This window comes from Marmota marmota, unplaced genomic scaffold (assembly GCF_001458135.2).
Source record: "Marmota marmota marmota unplaced genomic scaffold, marMar, whole genome shotgun sequence".
Lineage (NCBI taxonomy): Eukaryota > Metazoa > Chordata > Mammalia > Rodentia > Sciuridae > Marmota > Marmota marmota.
This window is the reverse complement of record NW_025999983.1, coordinates 650869-672166: the sequence shown is the minus strand read 5'-3', so window position 1 is coordinate 672166 and position 21298 is coordinate 650869. Positions and strand designations below refer to the sequence as shown.

General features: G+C 56.3%; 1 protein-coding gene across 16 annotated transcripts in view; it reads right to left on the bottom strand.

Annotated features, from left to right (window-relative positions):
- The window catches only part of Wdr27 (WD repeat domain 27), a 153030-nt gene that overhangs the window by 69693 nt on the left and 62039 nt on the right, over nucleotides 1–21298 (bottom strand). For 4 of the 16 annotated variants that reach the window (XM_048805778.1, XM_048805769.1, XM_048805771.1 and 1 more), the window contains 6 exons: nucleotides 19456–19553; nucleotides 18202–18323; nucleotides 13774–13871; nucleotides 13242–13306; nucleotides 12613–12715; nucleotides 4249–4347 (listed from right to left, as the gene is read on the bottom strand). In XM_048805778.1, coding sequence (XP_048661735.1) covers nucleotides 4249–4347; nucleotides 12613–12715; nucleotides 13242–13306; nucleotides 13774–13871; nucleotides 18202–18323; nucleotides 19456–19553 — 585 coding nt within the window. The other 12 variants (XM_048805774.1, XM_015498588.2, XM_048805772.1 and 9 more) reach the window with 11 other exon arrangements.

Genomic DNA, 21298 nt, shown 5'->3' with positions numbered 1-21298 from the left:
CCAGTCAGCAGCGGAGCTCCGGCCCAGCAGCAAAGGCTGTTCAGGAGGACGGCACCTTCCAATAAATGGTGCTGAGCACACGGGTGCACACGCGAAAACCGCCACACCCCATCCGTCCGGAGCAGACCTCGCCCCTTCCACAAAGTCAACTCAGGGGGGTCACAGGCTTCCACGTAAGTGCAAAACTGGAACTCTCCTAGGAGGAAACAGGAGGTGGCCTTGGTGGCCTTGGGTTTGGGGGCTACTTTTAAACATAACAGAAAAGACCAAGACTCATAAAGGAAAGAATGGATAAGCTAGACTTCATTCAGATTAAGACCTTTTGCTCTGTGAAAGACACTGTCAAGAGAAAGCAAGGGCGAGCCTCACTCTGGGAGAAGTGTCTGTGAAAGGTGCCTCCTCCCCCAGCCCTCCCTCCCCCAGCCCCCCAGCCCCGCCCCCTCGCTCTGGCAGCCCTGAGCCTGCAGCTCTTCCCTGGGCCTCCAGCCAGCGCCAGCGCCACTGGAAACTGCGATGACCTGGCCGGAGGTGCCGCCGAGGCACAGGTGCTCCAGCCCACCACCGCCCGTCCCCAGAGCCGCAGGCAGGGTGCCCAGGAGCACAGGGATTGGCCCTGTGCAGCTGCGGCATGTCATTCCATCAGGGTTCTGCTTTGCTTTGTTTTTTGGCATTTACTCTTTGGCTCACATTTTTTAAATCATTTTTCTTTTCTCTCCTTTTTCTCCTTTTAACACCCCATTTTCCTTCCTTTCCCCGCGTTGCGTCCACCCCGGCCTCTCCCTGACCTTCTGTTGCCTTTGCTCTTTGTCTTTGTCCTTTCTTAGCCTTTTAGCCTATCCCTTATCATTTCTGCCCCGGCTCTTCCTGCTGGTCTCACTTTGTGTCTGGTCTGCTGCCGTCTGCTATGTGACTGTGATCAGCTTCCTCTTTCTATGCCATGCTGGGACCAAGCCCAGCACCCTGAGCCCACCCAGCTAAGACCCAGCCCTACCCCACCCATGACGCAGCCCTGTTCAGGTCAGCAGACACTTCTACTAAAGAACGGGAAGTAAAATCCCTGCAGATGACCTGTCCACACAGGCTTCGGCTCCTGGATATGAACCCCTGGATATGGACGGTGGACACCCTGCCCACAAGGGCCGCCACATGGTCGCCCCCACGCCTTCAAGAACACACTGAAGACTAGACTGGAGCACAACTGTAGACCAATATCCCTGATGAACACACATGCAAACATTCTCAATAAAGTGTTCCCGAGTGAAATTCAGCATAGCTCATGATCAAGTTGGTTCCACTCCAAGGTACAAGGATCGTTAAACATGAAAATCACTGAAGATAACACAGCACGTAAGTAGAAACAACAGTAGAAATCACCTGTTCACCTTACTAGATGCAGAAAGAGACTGATAAAATTCAACACCCCTTCATGATAAATGCCCTAAAGAAACTAGGTAAGAAGGATGGTACCTCCAAGTAATAGAGGATGAACCAGTGAACCAATTCAGCAAAGTAGCAGGGCCCTACATACACAAAGAGCAGTAGTGTTTCGTTTTAGTCAGCTTTGTTGCTGCTGTTATAAAAGACCCACCAGCACAACTGTAGAAGAGGAAAAGTTCATTTGAGGGCTCACGGTTTCAGAGATCTTAGTCCATAGAAGGCTGGCTCTACTCCTCAGGACGCGAGGTGAGGCAGAACCTCACCTTGTGATTAATTATTGCATAGAATTAAAAACCTTCTGCACATGGTGGAGGAGTGCGGCAGAGGGGAGCAGCTCATAATGGTGATCAGCAAGCAGACAGTGAGACAGTCCAGCCTCCAGGTACACAATAAATAAGCCATAGCCACGCCCCAATGCCCCCCCTCCTCCAGCCACACCCACCACTTCAGAGTCCACTCAGCTAATCCCCTCAGGGGATTAATTCACTGACTGGGTTAGGACTCACGACCCATCATTTCTCCTCTGAACTTTCTTGCATTGTCTCACATGTGAGCTTTTGGGAGACACCTCACATCCAAACCATAACACCTTTCTATACCAATAATGAACTCACTGAGAAACCAGGAATACAACCTAATTCACAACAGCCTCCAAAAACATGACCAAGGAACAAATCTAACAAGGAGGTGAAAGTCCCTACAATGAAAATCATAGAATGCTAGAAAGACAACAGGAGATGGAAAGATCTCCCATGTTTGTAGGTTGGCAGAATTAATCTGTCTAAATGGGTCAGGTGCCGTGGGGCACAACTGTGATCCCAATGACTTGGGAGGCTGAGGAGAAGGATTGCAAGTTCAAGGCCAGCCTTAGCAATTTAGTGAGGACCTCAACAATTTAGCAAGGCCCTGTCTCAAAACAAAAAGTTTAAAAGACTTTGAAACTACTTGAGGGAAACATCGGGGAGACATATAGATATTGGCATAAGCAACAATGTCCTGAATAGGACTCCGACATACTCAGGAAATAAAAACCAGAATTGACAGGGGATTGCATAGAATTAAAAACCTTCTGTACAGCAAGGGAAACAACCACAGAGTGAAGGACAGCCTACAGAACAGGAAAAAAATCCTTGCAAGCTATTCACCTAACAGAAGACTAATATCCAGAATACATAAAGAACCCAAAGGAGTTAACATCAAAAAAACAGGTAATCAAATTGATAAACAGGCAAATGAGCTAAAAAGATACTCATAAAATGAAGTGAAAATGGTTAATAAATATTTGCAAAATGCTCAAAATCTCTGGCCATCAGAAAAATGCAGATCAGAACTTCACTGCGATTCCATCTGACCCCAATCACAATGGCTATCACACATAATAATAATAGTAGCTAGTGGTTGTGAGGATATGGAGAACAAGGAACCCATGTGCACCACTGGTGGAATTTAAATTAGTACAGTGGAAAACAGTGTGGAAAGTCCTGGCCATCCTGCTCCTGGGCACGTACACAGAACAAATGAAGCTGGCACACAGGAGACACCACATGGCCCTGTTCATGGTGGCACCTTGAGGTCAACACTGCTCAGTGCCCATGAACACCTGCAGTGGGACAAGAAAGACTGTGAAGACTGTGATGACCAAAGAAACGGAGAGGGAAGCCTTGGTTGCAAACTAAAGTCTACTCACAAAACATCGGACGGGATCCGTCAGCACCCTGGGCCTGGGACCTGCCCCGTCTGGCCCTGCTTGAAGCCCAGTGAGGCCCCCATGGACCCCGGCCCACCACAAGGAGCGTGTGAGTGACGCAATGTCCAACCGCTCTCCACTGAGTCCTCCAGGCTCCTTCTCTGGAGCAGTAAACAGCCCGCGGGGCGTCTGCAGCCCTGGGGTTGATCAGGCACCACTCCCGATAGCCAGGGTCTGGAACAAGCCCAGGTGCCATCGAGGATGCACGATGGGGAATGGCCACACGTTCCCAAGAAAAGCAGTCGTCTCAGTCCCTGCAATACCAGTTCACCACGAGGAAAAGCGACGACATCTCAGGATTCTCTGTAGCAGGGAAGAAAAGTGGGGCCCTAAACGCCCACCAGCAGAGGACTGGGAAGACAGGCTAGGGTGGAGGAAGCCCTGGGACAGCGCAGCAGCCCGGCCGACCGCCCTGATCTGCGCCTCACTGTGGCGTGCACTTCAGCAGTGAGCCACGTGAAGGACCGCCACAGGTCCCGGCAAGTGAGGGGCAGCGTGAGCGGTGTGCACGTCGGGTTCCCTGAGTCAGAGCTTCAGGCCTGACCAGGCTGAACCGACAGTCCCCAGGCTTAGGCTGAGTCAGCTGGGTATCTTCACCCTCCACAGGGGCCTCCTCTGTATTTTAATACAGGAACACCCATCTTTCTTTACAGCTGATTTGCCTCTGTTACCGCCTTTTCTCTTAATTAAGACAGTTCCTTTAAATTCCATGGTCCTCTTCCTACATACCAGCTCTGGTCCTGAGGTCTTTGAGACCCTGCTCCCCTGGCCCAGTTCCTGCTTCCTCCCTTCAGCACTCAGGATGGCCACACATGACCCCATTTTTCAGACGGTCCTGCCCTCTACATTTCAGCTGGAAGGAGCACAGAGACACCACATGACAAATACTGTCAGTACTGAAAAACACCCTCTGCATTTCTCTTTCTCGCCATTAACGGTGCATTTCCTAAGTTCTCCCTGCAGACAGTGAAACCAGATTGATCTTAAACATTATAAAATTTCACCCAGATAAAGTCTGACAGATATGAGCAGCATGGGGCAAGAGGTTGCACAGGGAGGTGTACCTGGGGAGCCGCCGGGTTGAAAGCCACTTCAGAGACGGTGTCTGTGTGTCCAGCCAGCCGATGGGAAAATGTGCTGCAGCCCAGGTTGTACACGTAAGCCTAGGAGACAAGAACAGGGGTTCTGGGTGGGCTGGGAGTGGGGCAGGCTCCATACCCTGCAGGGGAGGGCGGTCTGCAGCTGATCAGTGTGCAAGCACGTCACCCCCAGTGAGCACGTGTGCGCTCTCTCCTGGCACACCCCACAGTTCCCCAACAGTTCAGAGCAGGGGTTTGTGTCCACAACTGAGGTTAAGGAGAAGAGATTTCTATTCCAAACTCACCTTAACGTCCCCGAGTGCATGAGAAAGATGCCCCCACGTCCCTCCCGGCACCTGCCCTTGGTGTCGCTCTGGCAGCCTGGAGCTGGAGCCGCGCTCACCAGGGCTGCTTGCCGAGGGATCACTGATCACCTTGTGGGCACATACTGCCACCGGTGCCGTTGGGCTCTTCCTTTAGGGACAGGGGAACATCCATGCTGCTGGGGCCTGAGAGGAGAGCACTGCAGAGTGGAGACACCGAGCACCTTCTGAAGATCCTGGTGACGGAGAGACGCCACGCCGCAGCAGGAGGAGGCCTGGCCACTGCTGCTCCCACAGCCTGACGTGGGGACGCCGCTTGTGCTGGACCTTCCCTGGAACTCTGCCAGTGGCTGGGGTCTTGGAGTAGGTCTCCAGTGGCGTTCCCAGTAGGGGAAGTGCCTATGTGTCACCTGGAGGCACACACTGCCCTCTACCGTCTGCACACAGTGCTGGAGCAGGGCCAACTCCCCTAACAGGCCTGCAGGCCTCACACCTGCACAGCATGTCACCTGCCACCAGGTGAGCACAACCAGGCCTGACCTTCGCTCTGGACCTGAGGCTGTGAGCACAGCTGCTGGAACCACTGCCCACCGTGGTCCTGCCCTGCTAAGAGCCAAGTATATGATGCATGGCATTTTTGGTTGAAAGGTGACGCCAGCTAGCCATGGAGATGACATGATTATGTTAAGATCTGCATTCATATGGATATTGGACTCCTGCTGTCCACCTCGGCCTGCTACGGGACTCCTGGAGAGTTCCCATTGGTTGGGGAAGTACAGAAGGAGGGAGTTCCGGGGGAGGAACTCTCTCTGGCGGTTCCAGGAGAACGCCGCTTGTGTGGATCGGATCTTCCCGGGGGCGGACAGAACATTGGCGGCAGTTTCAAAAAAATAAAGTTTGTTCCTGCTTGAGTGGCTCGTGATTTTGTGCCCAGCCAGACTGCGGCACTGCCCAGAGGCCACACTGGCTTTTCTGAAGAGCCTGCCGTCTTCCTAGTCCGCCAAGAACAGTGTCCTTCATCTGCGACTCAGGCCGCCTCCAGGGCCCTCTGGCTCGTGGGTCTTGGCTTCTTCAGGACCAGTGACCCCAGGCTCTCCTCTCTGTGCAGGCAGGGTATGGGCAGGGCCCACGTTTCCGCACTGACAGGAGCCAAGGGCTGTGCTCACAGGCCTCCCAAGCTGCAGGTGGCCTTCCTCATGGATCCCGCTCCACAGCCAGGGAGGAGAAACGCCACCGTTGTCCCAAATCCATGGGCAAAGTGGCCACCACCAAAGGGGAGGCAGCTCTTTCAGGCCACAGAGTGGCGCCCTAGGCCAGCACCCGGCTCCTCTGCCGTCTGCACACAGTGCTGGTGCAGGGCCAACTCCCCTAACAGGCACCTGCCACCAGGTGAGCACGACCAGGCCTGACCTTACCAACTTACTCGCAGACATTATGAAAAGCAGTCTGTGGTTTTCGGGCGTCCCCTGTCCCATTTTCTATTCCCTTTATCCATTCGTATTGATTATTCATTAAGCTTCGGTATTTTTGAATTTGGGGTGTTGGCTAAAGTTCACTTTGTAGCTCGTGTTTTAAACACTGGAACCCTGATGACTGGCCCAGGCGCTCTGTGTGCTGGGGCTGCCACTTCCCCTGTGCCACTCCGGCTTCCAGGCAGGCAGCCTCGGGCTCTCGCTCTCTGTGGCACAGCACTGGGCCACCAATCCCCTCTAAGCACGGCTTCATTCGTACCTCAGAGACACTGACCATGATGTTGGTGATACTGACAGAAAACCTGTGGTTTATGTTTCCTTTTGCACCTTTAAACCTAGAACAGACAGAATGTGAACATGTCAGTGGGGGAAGCTTCTGTCTGACCTCACTGGTGAGGGGCTGCTGGACCCCGGTCTCACACTCAGTCACTGGGCTTTTCATCATTCCTGTGCTCCACCTGAAGACAAGGTGCCCTCCCTGTTGGCACACACATGGTTATGACTGATCCACGGACGGGGTTAGTGGGTGGTGACTGTAGGCAGGTGGCCTGTGGCTGGAGGAGGAGGTTACCGGGGCATGTCTTTGGGGCATGTCTGCTGAGCAGAGCTCCCTGGCTTCCTGGCCACCACGTCCTGTGCTGCTCTCCTCCCTCCTCCATGCCCTTCCACCATGATACCCTGCTCATCTCGGGCCCAGAGATAGGGAACCTGCTGACCATATACTGAGACCTCTGAAACTCTGTGCGCCAAATAAGCTTCCTCCACTAAGTAGTTCTTGTCCAGTGTTTGGTCACAGCGACACGATGCTCAGACATCATTAGGAATGTCTACGAGGTGCCATGGCCTGGGGTCTGTGGGCTCTCCATCTGTCGAGGCCAGGAGGGTCTCCTGGGGACCCCTCCCCTCAGGCCTGCTGTGGGAGACTCCCACCCACCCCTGGTGCTTGTCGTCAGCACCCTCCTCTCACTCGCCCCCTCGTGGCCGGTCCTTGCTGCTGCTGCTGTGTTGTGGTCACTTGTTGGCCGGCCGCACTCCTGCTGTCCTTTCCTGCTTTCCCTTGCCCATCGGCCAGTCCCTCCTGACCCGCCTGGCTCCAGGCTCTCCTTATTCAAAACCCATCCTGAAAGCAGAGGGGGCCTGTAGGGGAGAGGCAGGGGCAGAGGGAGAGCCAAGCAAGGAGGGTCAGGTCTGGGGCCTGAGACCAGCCAGATGACCTTGTGTTTGTGGATGACTGTTCCACAAGCACCTGCTATGTATGATCATAACGCACCAATGAACGTTCCAGAAGCCCAGCTGGGAAGCCCGCTTCCTTCTGAAGACAAGTCTGCTGGCTCAGGCTCCGGACACCCCGACCTCTGGCCCAGGGGTGCGGCACAGCTGGGCTCCAAGGCCATCCCTGTGCACCAGAGCCCTTTGCTGCACCGATGGCTTGGGTCCTCTTGCTCTGATGCCGCTTTTTGGTCATGGACCTGGTTGTGTTCTAGAGTGACACCCTTCTCCCACTTGGTATTAGCACCAAGGCACAAGAGCTGCAGCACTCACACAGGCCTCCACCCCCACCCACCTCTGGCCTCACTCATGTGATTCTGGCAGTGCTACATATCGAGTGTGGAAAGCTACTGAGGCTGGATTTTACTTCATTGTGCGCCAGACAGCCAGGGAGAGTGTGGGTGGATGTCCTTACTGCCCCCCACCTGGGAGAGGTCCCTCCAGCCTCCAGCCACCCAGGAGCACTGAAGCCATGCAAACTCCGCCAGCAGCAACTCTGAAGACCAGCACGGTGGCCGCCATGTGCAGGACTGCTGGCCGTGCCTCATGGCTTCACCAAGGCTATCTGCAGGGACACCAGCCTCTGGCTCTGCAATTCCACAGGTGTGCTGAGAAGAAAGCGGCAGCCTCGGGCCCAGCCCTAGACCACACGGCCCTTGAGTCTTCATTTCTTCTCTGTCCTCTGCATCAACAAAAACTGCCGGACCCTGCAGGGCCTCAGCTCTCACCACACGGCACAGGCCTCCATGGCCTCTGTGCCCCTTTCCCATGTCAGGAGTGAAAATCCTCCAAGGAAAAAGCCCCTGCAGAAGGCAACACAAGCCCTGGGGCCTCGGCAATCCTGGAGCCCCGCAGCCCTGGCCAGCTCCACGCTGCTCTCACAGGCCCACGGCAGAGCTCGGGTCTGAGGGCAGCTCTGTCGGCAACAGCCAACACCAGGGCCGGTTCATAATGAAGACCCTGAAGGTCTGGACGCACAGAGGAAGAGGCGCTCTCCCAGAGTGCTGGGCGTGGAATTGGGATTCGAAGCACAGCCTCAATTCCAAAGATGAGGAAGCCACAGTGGCCAGGAGAAGAGGGCGAGATACAAAGCACGCGGGGCAGACAGAGGCTGACCCTCGGGAAGGGCAAGGGTGTTGCAGGTAAAATGAGAGGACACAGGAAGAAAGTGCAGAGCGAGAAAACGAGTCCAGCCCAGGAGGACCTCCAGGGTGGGGCCAGGCCAGGGTCTCTGATGCCCGGAGAGGTGAGGCTGCGTTTCCCCAGAGAGCCCAGGGAAGCTGTGCCTGCAGGAGGAGGAGGAAGGATGGCTGCTGCGCTGACAGCTGCAGACCACCAGAGGGTGGGTAACCGGGGCTGCCCCCAGCGGGCCAGGCGGAACCGCTCGCTGAGTGGTCATGCTCACCCTTCACGTGGAACCGGGGTAAATGCACTCATTAAGGCAAAAGCAAGGTCCTATAGGAAGCAAACGACGTTACCCAAAATGAAGCTCGTGACCCCTGATGTCCTCTGCAGGCTGCTGCAGGACTTGAGCTCAAGCCCACAGGGATCTTAGGAAACCACCTGCACATGCGTGCTGAGCTGGCACCACACACTGTCATCTCTGCCGTCCGGGCAGACAAGAGGGCTCCACGTTCCCAGAGAGCCACTTGGAACCTAGGGACCACGCACGTCTGTTGTCTGCCTGGAGCTGCAGGCCAAGGCTGCACCTGCTCCTGGGAGGACCCTGCCCTCCCAGCCCCCTGCTCGCTCCGCAGACGCCAGAACAAAGCCAGCTTCTCCGTGGCTGCCATGCACCTTCCGGACTTCCCTGGACACGTCCGAGAACTTCCTTCTTCCTAATTGTGGAGGATGGCAGTAGGGCCACCTGGAAGGGGCACAGTGGCCTCAGGGGGACCAGCCCAGCCCTGGGTTCAATCAGGTGAGACTCGTCCTCTTTGCAGGCACACATCTTTTTGTCACCATTTGCACCAGAGGGAAAATGTTTGGAAAAATATGAAAGATAATTCCTTAAACTTGGTTAAAGACAAAAAGGTCAGATTAAAAACACTTAGTGAATCGCAAATATGATGAATTAAAAGCAAGCTTCACTTAGATCCAAATTAAACTCCTAGAAATAAACTATAAGGAAAACATCTTGAAAGTATCCAGAAAGAAAATCAGCATAAAGGAAGTCCGCGGCAGGGAGCCACGCAGCTGGGGACAAGTCGCTGCGGCAGGGCCAGCAGCCTGTCCAGCAGGGCCAAGGTGCTGGGGAAGGGCAAACCAGGGCGTCCTGGGCGTCGAGGGCATCGAGGAAGGCGGGCAGCGCAGGAGCCATACAGCCGAGAGCTGGGCAGAAACCCTCCAGCAGGAAAGCAGCTCCACGGGAAAAGCCGGTGCCGTGGCTGTGGGGCGCAGAGTGCACACGCGGGATGTGGGTCTTGGCACCAGCCTACGCCCCACGGCACAGGCGGGAAGGAGCCGGGTCCTCGCAGGGCCCACGTACACATTTCCTTGAAGTGGTGGACGACCATGCCACAAAGCTGAGAGAAGGCCGGCGGGACACAGATGGCAGAACACCCACAGCACTCAGCACGCAGCTCGGGCGGCGTGAAGTGGAGTGCTCACAGCACATTGAAATGACCAAACAGGAAAGGCACGGTGACCAAAGAGCAGCAGCCAACACAGAGGAGACCAGCAGAGACCCGAGGACAGCAGACTGCCCTAGACACCAGTGTCACGCAGCGCGCCAAGTCGCTACGGCAGCACCCGTCGGTCGAGAGGAGCCAGCACGTCCAGCCACCTGAAGTCTGAAGTTCAGTCCCAGGGTGGCAAGCCACACCAGGGCCAGCAGGACGGAGACCTGAGAGGCCCAAAAGCTGCAATGCCACATTGATGCCGAGGGACCCCATGGAACGGACACACACACACACGCACACGGTTCCTTTATGTTTTGAACTGTCATAACTGTGTCCTAACAGTGTTGGAGACTGATTTTTCCCCACAAAATGCATCAGTGAAAGCCAAGCCAAGGGGATGGTGTCTGAGGTGGGGCTGCTGGAGGCAGTTGGGTCACGTGGGCTCAGGAGCCTGCGGCCTCCCCCTCCTTCCCCTACTTGCCCTCATGGGAGGACACGGGAAAAGTGGCCATCTGCAAGCCAGCAAGACACTCTCACTGGGCATGGGTGGACACTGCAGAGGCTCTGCCTGAGCACCCGGGGGCAGTGGCCTTTGCAGTCCAGGCAGGCAGCCATGCCCTTGCTCGCCCACCTTACGCACCTGCAGAACTGGACCTGGCAAGGTTGACCACAAATACCTTTCAAAACAGCACCTGGGCCCACCTGAGCCACAGCTGGGCAGCCCAGGGTGGCTCCCTGGGGTTGAGGGAGCAGACAGCCCAGGTGTCCTCCCAGGACCAGTGTCCTCCCTCGTGCAGTCCTGGCCCCAAGCCCAGCACTGAGTCTGACAGAGTGGCAGCCCCGGAGACCCTGCAGTGCCCATGGGTCCTCTTCTGTCCACTGTGCCCAGCCTCCAGCCTCCTCCTCAGCTGACAGCGTGGGCGCTCACCTGGCTGGCGCTCCTGAGACACCTTTCCACGCTCTGCAGGGTCAGACGGGGTTTTTCAAATCTCCCTTCTCCTCCCCTTCAGTTGTCGGATTGATTCTTCTCTCCTTGGGTCCCTCAACCTCCCCGTCTCGAGGAGCCACGCAGTCCCTTCAACACCCGCAGCAGCCTCTCCAGCAGACGCCCAGCTCCTCACGCTGTGCTCTGCCTTCCCAGCCCCTGAAGAGCCAGGCTCGGCCACGCGCCTGCCCTGGTTTCCAGCACCTGCTTCCTCCCCTCCCCTGCAGCCTCGCTGGGGTGGCCTTCGCTGTCCGCGTTTCTGCCAGCATCTGGCCATGCATGGGTGTGTCAGATGCCTGCAGCGATCTCCTGGGCTCCCCGGCACCATCCCGCCCCAGCACTGCTTCCACGTGGGGAGCCTCCACGGCAACTCCCGCTCGCTCGCACCACCTCCTCCTGCGCCTGTGGGGTGCTGCCACGCTCAGTGCCACGGCCAGCACTTGGCACGGGCCTTTTGGCTGCGGCCTCACTGGCCAGGGAGGCACAGTCCATCATGAGGGTGCAGTGCTCCCGGCCCCACAGGTCCCCCTCTGGATGCCATCACCATGGCAACAGAATTCGGCATGAGTTTTGAGTGGGACACTCACCACAGCCAGCACCCCTGAGGAGAAGGTGTGCCGGCGAAACCAGGCCTGGCTGGGAGAGGAAGCTGCAGACACGCTAAGAAGCCAGGGCCGGGAAGGGTCAGCTCTCCTCCCGCCCAGCCTTCCTCCAGGAGGCCTAAATGACTGCCCCAGGAGGCTGACAGCCCTGGGCCAGGCCCTCCAGGTCTAAGGCGCTGTGAAAGGGCCCTTCTGCTGTCTCTGGGAGCATGCTCTGTGTCAGGGCCCCACAAGGCCTTCAGCCACACACACTAGGAACTTTTTAAAAAGACAAAAGCCCCAGTGACAGGACAGGTCCAAGATGACGCCAAATGACCTATCAATGTCGTGAGAGCCTGGCCAGGGCTCAGAGCTGGAGTCTGCTCTCCTCCGGGGCCTGCTGGAGTGAGACAGAGTCTGGATTCTCCCCCTCTCCCAGCACTGCTGGTGTTTCTCTGCCCGTCTGTTTCCACAACAAAAGGAGAAACCGGAGATACGTGGAGGAGAAGGGTCATGTGAAGACCGCGCTCCACCCAGTAAGGCCAAGGATGTACCCCCTGGACGGTCTCTCTCTCAGATGCCCGAGAAGTAGCGGACCCTCCTACACCAGGCAGACAGATGGTCTCTAGCATCATGAGCAAGAAAACATCTGCAGGGTAGGCCTCCCACGGTGGTGCTGGGTCTGCTGCCCTGGAAAACTAAAACCTGACCCCCTCGTGTGTCAGGGACACAGGGAGGTTGACGAGCTGTGCTCCAGACCCCCTGGAGGTGCAAGCGCTGTGCGGCGGGGGGCCAGGGGAAAGGGCAGCTTCCCAACAGCACCTGTTCCTTAGGAAAGGCCCCTCACAGCATCACCTGCATCCCCAGGACACACCACGCAAGGGTGCTCAGAGCACACATGCAGTGCTGTGAGAGGCTGGGCCCGGGTGGGTGCTCCCCAAGCTTCAATAAAAAAGTGGCATCTGTGCCTCCCGCGCATGGCCACTGAAGCATGAGACTGGGCACCTCGAGCGACACGGGGCACCCAGCGTGCCCATCCCCAGAGTGACCAGACAGCATCACTAGATTCTGTGTCCCACGTCCCTCACCCACACCTACATGTCTGTCCTCAGCTCCGCAGGCCACAAACCGTCCACAAGGGCTGAAAGCAATTCTGCAGGGGTAGCCACGGTTCGGATGTCCTTCAAAACTGCGCTCACACCTGCGAGGACAGCAAGGAACAGCAGGGGGAAAGCCAAGCACATCTCGACACAGGTTGAGGAGGCACACCAGCCAGCCCTTTCCTTCACAAAAGGAAGAAACTATCATGAAAAACACTTCTTATTTTTTGCTGCAGTTCTGGGGACTGAACTCTGGGCCTTGCCAAGGAGCCGGGCAAGCTCCCCACCACTGAGCCACACCCTGAACATTTTATGTTCGAGAATCTTAAATGGTAAACAATTAAAGAGATCTTGAAAAGCAATTCAAACACTATTTGATCCCATAAATTCTCAAAGATGACAGAACTAGCAATACATGAGCTTTCCGTATCTGGTCGATATTAAATAACAGTGCTCTCTGCAGGACCTTCCAGATCACCCCTGTGCGGGGGGGCAGCGTGCCTCTCACGTGCAGAGCCTAGGCTCACTTCCCAGCAGAGGAACGGAAAATCAAGCTGGGTAAAGGGCCCAGACTCCAGGAAGGGCCACGTCTATCAAGGGAGTCAAGGTTCACAAACAGCTACTTACAAAGTACCACTTTTAAAAAGGTCAGAGCATCATGAGTGAAATAAGCCAGGCTGCGGGACACACACCTGTAAGTGTGCCACAATCAGACGCACTGTTCTGTACGATTATCATGCACAAATTTAAAAGAGAGAATTGGCGCTAGCTTTATGAAGAGAACCTCCGAGCCTCCCCAGGGAAGTGCCTAGCAGCGTGGCCTCCCGGGATGGGTGCCCCAGGGCTCCGCACCACCAACAGGTCCTGACTGGTGGGCCCTAGGACACCTGCAGATGGGGCTTGCTCTCTGTTCTGGGACCGAGAAGCACAGGAGTGCCCTCTGTCGGCTCATGGTGGACGCGCGTCCTGGGTGCACACAGTTGAGCAGGTGCTGCTGTCTTGCACCCGACTCCCTGGGTTCTAGCCTAGCGAGTGTCAGCTCAGCCTCCTCAACTGTGCATGGGTGAGCCACCGCCTCAGCATGTTGGGAAGCCACCGGGCCTCGCTCCTAGCTCCAGCCGCCTCCCCGTGGCAGTGCTGGGATACATGCAGGACTTACCTCAGGGTCCTCAGGTCCCACAGTCTCACCCCTTCACCAACGGCTGTGGTCAGGAAAAGATTATAGGCCTGGAACTGCTGGGTCGTAAATGATGATCCCTGAAATCAGAAGGGAAAAGTCAAGATGGGTTTCTAAAGGCTGGATTTTAAAGCATTCTGCTGCTGGGCACAGGGGTGCACAGGTAAACCCAGCACCTCCAGAGGCTGAGGCAAGAGGATTGCAAGTTGAGGCCAGCCTCAGCAAATTAGCGAGGTCCTGTCTCAAAATAAAAAATGAAAAGGGCTGGGGCTGTAGCTCAGTGGTGTAGCACCCTGGGTTTCAGTCCCACTGTAAGTAAACAAAGACATCGTGCCACTGACGTCTGACAATACTTCATTCTTTACAGTCAGAAATCAACATAAACCTCTTACTATAACGGTTTCCGAGTCAAACTTGAGAACTTCCACGCACAGTCCTGCTCTGCCCCACAGCCTTTCAGTCTGTGGCAAGCTGTGTGTGTGAATGTGGTCCCCAGGAGCACATGGCGCAGAGAGGGCAGGCAGCCTTGGCTTGTGCGAACTCAGGCCTCAGAACTCACGTGACAGTCATGTCACCAAGGAAGCCATCCTTGGTGTGCACGCACTGCCCAGCAGCTGAGGCTGTGCACTGAGCAGAGGGAGCATCAACCGTGAGTTGTCATTTTCTCAGTGTGTCATGCCACCAGAGGCATGGCACCAGATCAGCAGCGGATGACAGAGCAAGGGGTCAGCAGGCCGACATTCCTTTTCCAAGTGAGGGTCACAGCCAGTCAGCACGGCATCCGGGACGCCTCAGTGAGCCCTGCTTCTCCTCCCATCGTCCCACCTAAGACCTCGCAGGCAACCGAGAGACAGTGCAGGTGAGTGCAGAGGCCTGGACAGCGGGAGGCACCGAGGGGCCCTCAGGTGGCCACCTTCCCTGCTGCTGTCAAAAGACACCCACAGAGTGAGACTCAAGGGAAGGGCACCTGTGGAACCTCTGACTCCAAACATGACTCCAACGCCTGGAGGCTCGTGAGGGCCCGCCTCCCGCCAGCACCTGGTTCTCCAGCTCTGCAGACAAGCTCCATGCGGGACGTCCCCAAGCACGCGTGTTTGGAATCCACCTGGAGTGACTCTTCGCAAGCAGCAGGAAGCAGAGGGCCCTGCTCACGGGCACACTTGCCCGCTTGGGCTCAGCTCTGCCACCTCGCTGTGCCCTCCCCAGCCCCAGGTGGGAGCTGAGCTCAGGTAGGACGGGGCCATGCGCGGCCCCACACCTGCAGCAGGCATCCCAGGGTGCCCAGTGACCCTGCACCTGCAGGCCACCTGCTGAGCGCTGCCTGGGAAAGGCACACAGCACAGGAGCTCAAGATACGAAGCCCAGAGGCAGAGAGAGCCGTCAACTGCCCGGGAAAAGAGAGCTTCGCAGTCTGTCCACCTGATGGAGGGTGAGGAGGAAGACACCAAGCAGGAAGGACAGGAGTACAAATGCACAACAGGAGGCACACGTGAGGTGAACCCACGCACCGCCGCGGCAGCCACAGCATTCACGCCAGCCCGCAAAGGCTCAGGAAGACCTCTGCAGGAGGATCCCAAGGACAGCAAGGCCTCCTTCTTCAGAAGACTGAGTGGAGTGCGTGGCACGTGCACAGAGGCTGAGCAGAAATGGTCCTGAGACAGCTGAGGTGGACTGCAGAATGCAGACTTCACTATGCTGAGTAACACGGCCTCCGGGTTCCCACAGCCACTGTGGGTAGACAGTAAGGGGGACTGACAAGATGGCAGCCCAAGTGGGAGAGGGAACGAACACACTTCCCTCGCTATTAAAAAATTGAGAAGCCTTGAACGATTTAGAAGCAATTAACTAGGTTGAGCCAAGGGCCTCCATGGAGACCTATAGCTGATAGCTAGAAAAAGTGCATTATTTTGTATAAGTGTGTAATATCTATTTTAAAAACAAGCCAAGGTCAAGTTTTCCACTGAATACAAAATCTCAGAAGATATCGAGAAAATCGGTACCAACGGAATACGCGCTCTGCACGCACTATCCTCAAGTCCGACGTCAGTCACGAAACAGAGGATGAAGACCACCTCCCACACAGAGACCTAAAAGCACACCCTAGATCCAAGTCTGGTGAACGTGGGGACTCATGCCGCGTGACAGGAAGAGTGCGGCCCAAGCGAGCTGCGCGATGAAGGCCTGTCGGCAGGCGCTCCAGACCTCCTCCTCAGGAAGTGAGCCAGCGGCCCCACAGAGGAGCTCCAGCTGATCTTCCTGCGACCCCCATCCCCGAGCACGCTGCAGCCGGGCTGAGGAGGTGAGGAGGCCGTCTGCACAGCCTGGGGCAGATGGGCAGCGCGGCCGAGCCTCAGAGCCGCCTACAGCAGACACACCCTGGAGCACGAAGCCGTTCTGACCAGCGGGCCTCCACTGCGAGTGCCCGGGGCGCTGCCAGCCCCACTGCTCTCCAGCAGGGCTGGCCTTGCCTCCCCCAGCGCCCAGCAGGGTGCAGCTCAGCCCCCGAGGAACCCTCAAGATGAGCCACGGGAAGGAACCGACCCAGGGAAGGAAGGGACCCACGCGGCAGCGCTGGGCCAGCGTCACACGGCCTCCCCAGGACCCGCTGCTGGGGACTCGCCAAGCGGCACTTGCTCCCCAGACAGTGTGAGCTGAGGGGGAAAGGACCCTGAGACGCTTTTCACTTGAGAACATGGGAAAATAAGGCCATCTGCCCCGTTGGGAGGTGGCTGGGACAGGCAGCGCATCCGTCACAGGCCTGCAGAGCCTCCCTGCCTCCGAGGGCCACAGTCCTCAGCTTCTCCACGCGGACTCTCCATTTGGAAGGCATTCTCCACTGCGCATTGCTGCACCGTGGACCCAACGAGTCCTGCGCAGGACAATGCTCTGGGGAAAGGCCACCCGGGGGGGGGGGAATCCTGCCCGCTGCAGGCGCCAGCCACGAAACAAGCACCGGCTCTCAGGGAGGCTCACCCCGACTCTGCCCAAAGCGCCGCCTAGCACCTGGTAGAAACCCGGTTCCCATCTCGTCAGGCGTCCCTCTGCAGACCCCTGGACCGGTGCTCACAGCCAGCTCTGGCGTCCTGTGCCCACAGTGCCCCTTGCACACTGAGGGGAGGCAGCTCTGGACAGACCATGACCGAACCGCCCTCAGCGGCCAGGCTCAGCCTGTGGGCTCCAACTAGGCAAGCCACCTCTGAGCACCAACTGTATGCCAGGAAGGCACGGATCCAGCCTCAGAGGGCAGAACCCATGGGAGAGAAGGTCCCAAGCCTTCCCCACACGCCCAGGCTGGTCAGCAGTGTGAACTGGTGGCAAAGTGACAGTCAAGTCTGCCACCCAGAGACAGACTCCTCTGAGCTGGACATGGATGGCCCAGGCCACGGAGCAGAGATGGAAAGCAGAGAGCAGGCACACTGGGACTGACCCCCTGGAAAGCGCTGGGGATACCCAGCCGCATGGCCACCCTGCTCGGGGGGCAGGGCCCTGGAACTGGAGCTCAGAAGCCAGTGCCAGCCCATGACATAGCCTTCCCCAGGTCTGGACCAGTGCCAGGTTGCCCAGCCTGAGCCCAGAGGGTCCAGCCCAGCCCCCGAGGAACCCGCGGATGAGCCACGGGAAGGAACGGGCCTGCTTGGTGTGGCTTCTGTCCTTAAGGGTCCAGCAGCCTCTGCTGGCAGCAGGGTGCTGAGAGTCCCGAGGATGGGTCGCCTGGGCGTGGGGACGGGGAGACGGAGAGGGAGCCAGGCCACACCCCACGTGACCCCATGAGACTGCTCACCTGCCGAGGTGTGTGTGGGCCCTGGGGTAACAGGTCAGATGTCAAGGCCTAAAATAGTGATCCATGCGAATTACACTGAAATTGGCAGCAGTTCTGAAATTACATCCTGATACTTTGTTTATTAAAAACTTAAAGCTCCTAATGTTACAAACAACGTACTGTATTCTTCAGCTTCTCCTCGTTGTGATCAGTACCCCTGAGGAGAACAACTCAGAAAAGGAAACGTTTGTTGGGCTCATGGATTCAAAGATTCGGTTCGTGTTCAAACAGCCCATTTTTCTTGCCTGAAGTGAGGCAGAAACACCATGGGGAGGCTTGGTGGAGGAAAGCTGTCAGCCTGGCCGCCAGGAGATGGACAGGAACCAGGGACAGATGTGGCCCAGGGCACAGCCCTAGGGACCCACCTCCTCAGGCCACGCCCCACCTGGCTATAGCGACCACCCTGCAGTCCAAGTCCATTCAAATCATTAATCCACCAAGTGGCCGCTCACAATGAGCTCACTGTCCCCAGTCACCACTGCCTAAAAGACCCACCTCTGAGTCTTACTGTACTGAGGAGCATGCTTCCAACACAGGCTTTTCAGGGGACACTGAAGATCCCAACCGTAACATGTGTGTCCAGAACTTACTTTATTCTGACAGATCTGATGGACAGGCCGTGAATGGGCTTCTGCTATCACTGCAGCACTGCAGCCAGTGTTGAGGTCGAAAACTTGCAAAGTCCTGTTGCGGCCAGCTGTGAGGACCACATCTGCAGCAGCTGAGTTAGGGAGCCTGCCCGGCAGCCTTGCCCACAGGGAGGCACAGCTCTGTCCACCCCCAGGGCTCAGGTTCTGGGGAGGCGCAGCTCTGCTCAGCTGACTGACTGGCCCAGAACTCCGCAGCTCCACAGGGAAGTCCTCCCAGCACAGCCCACTCGGCTGGCCCCGGATGTCCGCAGGAGCAGAGGGGTGCTGCTGGGAGGTGGAGACGGCAGAGGAGCACGTCCTGCAGTAGGCCTCGGTTCTACCTCTAGCCATACTGATGGACGTGTCCAGGAAATGTCCAGATCAGGTAGCGGTGGAAATGTTGGCAGTCTGAATACAGACCAGATGAGACCACTGTGGGGCACAGCCACGTGGGGGGCAGCACCTGGAGCAGGCTGCAGGTGGTCACAACAGCAGCCCAAGACCCACACATCCAGAGAGCACAGGCACTGTCTGAGTGGACAGGCGAGGGGCAATGTGTGCATACAGGGATCGAGTGACCACCCACACTCCCCAGCGTCTCACCCCGAGTACTGTGGCAGACACGCAAGGCAGAAGCACAGGCCCAGGCCGGCATGCGCAGACGGCACAGCTGAGGTACGAGCCGCGGAGACCCCTGCTGCCAGGGGCTCTCTCTTCCCCTTTCACAGGACCCAGTGCAAAAACCCCACACTCCAGCTTCACCACATTCCCGCAGTACCTCACAACGTCTCCTCCAGGCCTGGGGAAGGAAGCGCACCTGGAAACCCTCAGCAGAACCCAAACGTGCCCGTGTCTGAATGAACTAAAGCCTTTACACATCAGGAGATCTGATTCTAAGTGAAATAAAACCAGTTTTTTTGATTAAAAGTGACGACATTACCCATACAAAGCCCGAACTGAAGTTGGACTCGACGGTGTACTCTGCGGGAGCAGCGGCTGGGGGTCTCGCAGCCCTCCCTATGAGGGCCTGGTCTGCTCCAGGACCTGTCCTGAAAGCTGCCCCCTTGAAAGCCCCCACACGGAGAGGAAACATCACCGTCCAGTCGCTGCCAAGAGCGTCAGTGCCCTGAGAATGGCCACGAGCACCCTGTGCCCCGCACAGCACCAGACATCAGAGCTCACTGACTGGCAGCTGGAAGACCCAGACAAGGATACGGGAATAGAAGTCGTTCACCGCTGACAAGCTGGTCACCTCAGTGGCCCCCCTGGTGGACAGCCTGAAGACACACTCGTACCTGCTCCTGGGCTTATACCTGGAAGAAAAGTAAAGAGATCACCTGTTTCCTCCCACCACAGCTACCCAGCCAGCTTTACCACGCAAGAAGGCTCACAGGGCTCTCGGCACCTAGCAAGGCTGGGTGTCCCTGGGTCCTGTGAAAGGGGACCACAGAGAGCCCCTGGCAGCAGGCCTCACCTCCTTTAGGAAGGACCTTTGGTTTTCTATTGAGCAACCCCAGCTTTTCCTCTAGGAAAACTTTGAGAAGATAACATCTCATATGCCTGAAGTAACTCATTCCCAAATAGGACAAGTGAATTTGTCCCCACATTCCAAAAGAAGCCTGCATGCTTTCCCGCGCCAGCCAGGTAGAGAGCACCTGGGGTGCGACTTGAACCCCCCTGTGGTGCTCTTTCCTGAGGAGAACATAAGCAGTGCGGGTGACTTTCTAGGTCCCCAGAAGTACCTTCTAAGGGACAGGCACCAGCAGAAACCCAGGAAGTGGTCCCAGCAAGGCCATAGCTGAGCAGGCACAAGGCAAAAAGGACATCAGAGGAAGAGCCAGGCCAGGCCAGGGCAGAGGTCCTGCCGCCCGGGGCCTGGGTGTGGACACACTCAGCAACAGCAATGGAGGAGGCCATCAGGGACAGCACAGAACCTGGGAGGGCAGGGACAACGGAGCAGGCCAGGGGAGTGACCTGCAGGGACAAGTTGTGAGCCACCTAGCCCAGGGACAGGTCCCAGAGCCACCAACGCAGGGTTTGAGGGACTCAGGGAGAACAGCCACACACTGAGAGACAAACTGAGGCCAATCTCAGGAGAGACTTGGGGAAGAATGTCCTTCTGCAAATTATTATGATACAAACTGCCTGACATTGCATGAAGAGCGACTCCTACAGCAGGACTCACACAACAGATACCACTGAAATACGAAGATGATTAGAAAGCGTTTTGAAAATGCACACTGCCACGAAAGAGAAAGCAGACACTGACCAACTCCTAGACACACGTGATCTGCCCAGATGGAACCACGGGACACACAGGGTGAACAGAGCAATGTCAAGCAATGAAATGGGGGACACTGTCCGGAGCCTTCCGACCAAGGAAAGCCAGGACCCGACGGCTCTCAGCCGAGTTCCTCAAGACCTTCAGAGAAGGTTAACACCAGCACTCCTCAGATTATTCCATGAAATACAAAAGCAGGGAACCCTTCCAAACTCATTCTATGAGGCTAATATCACCCTGATACCAAAACCAGACAAAGACACATCAAGGTATGAAAACTTCACACCCATATCCCTGATGCACATAGATGCGAAAATTCTCAATAAAATTCTGGCAAATCACATACAAAAACATTAAAAAGATAGTAGTGCACCACAATCAAGTGAGGTACACCCAGGGACACAATGTTGGTTCAACATACGGAAATCAATAAATGTAATTCATCACATCAATAGACTTAAAAGCAAGAATCATGATCATCTCAATACATTCAGAGAAAGCATTTGACAAAATACAGCACCCCTTCATGTTCAAAACACTAGAAAACTAGGGAGAGTAGGAACATACCTCAACACTGTAAAAGCTATTTATGCTAAGCCCAAGGCCAGTATCATTCTAAATGGAGAAAAATTGAAAGCGTCCCCTCCAAACACTGAAACAAGATGTGGGTGCCCTCTTTCACCACTTGTATTCAACATAGTCCTTGAAACTCTAGCCAGATCAAGCAGACAGATGAAAGAAATTAAAGGGATATACATAGGAAAAGATGAACTAAAA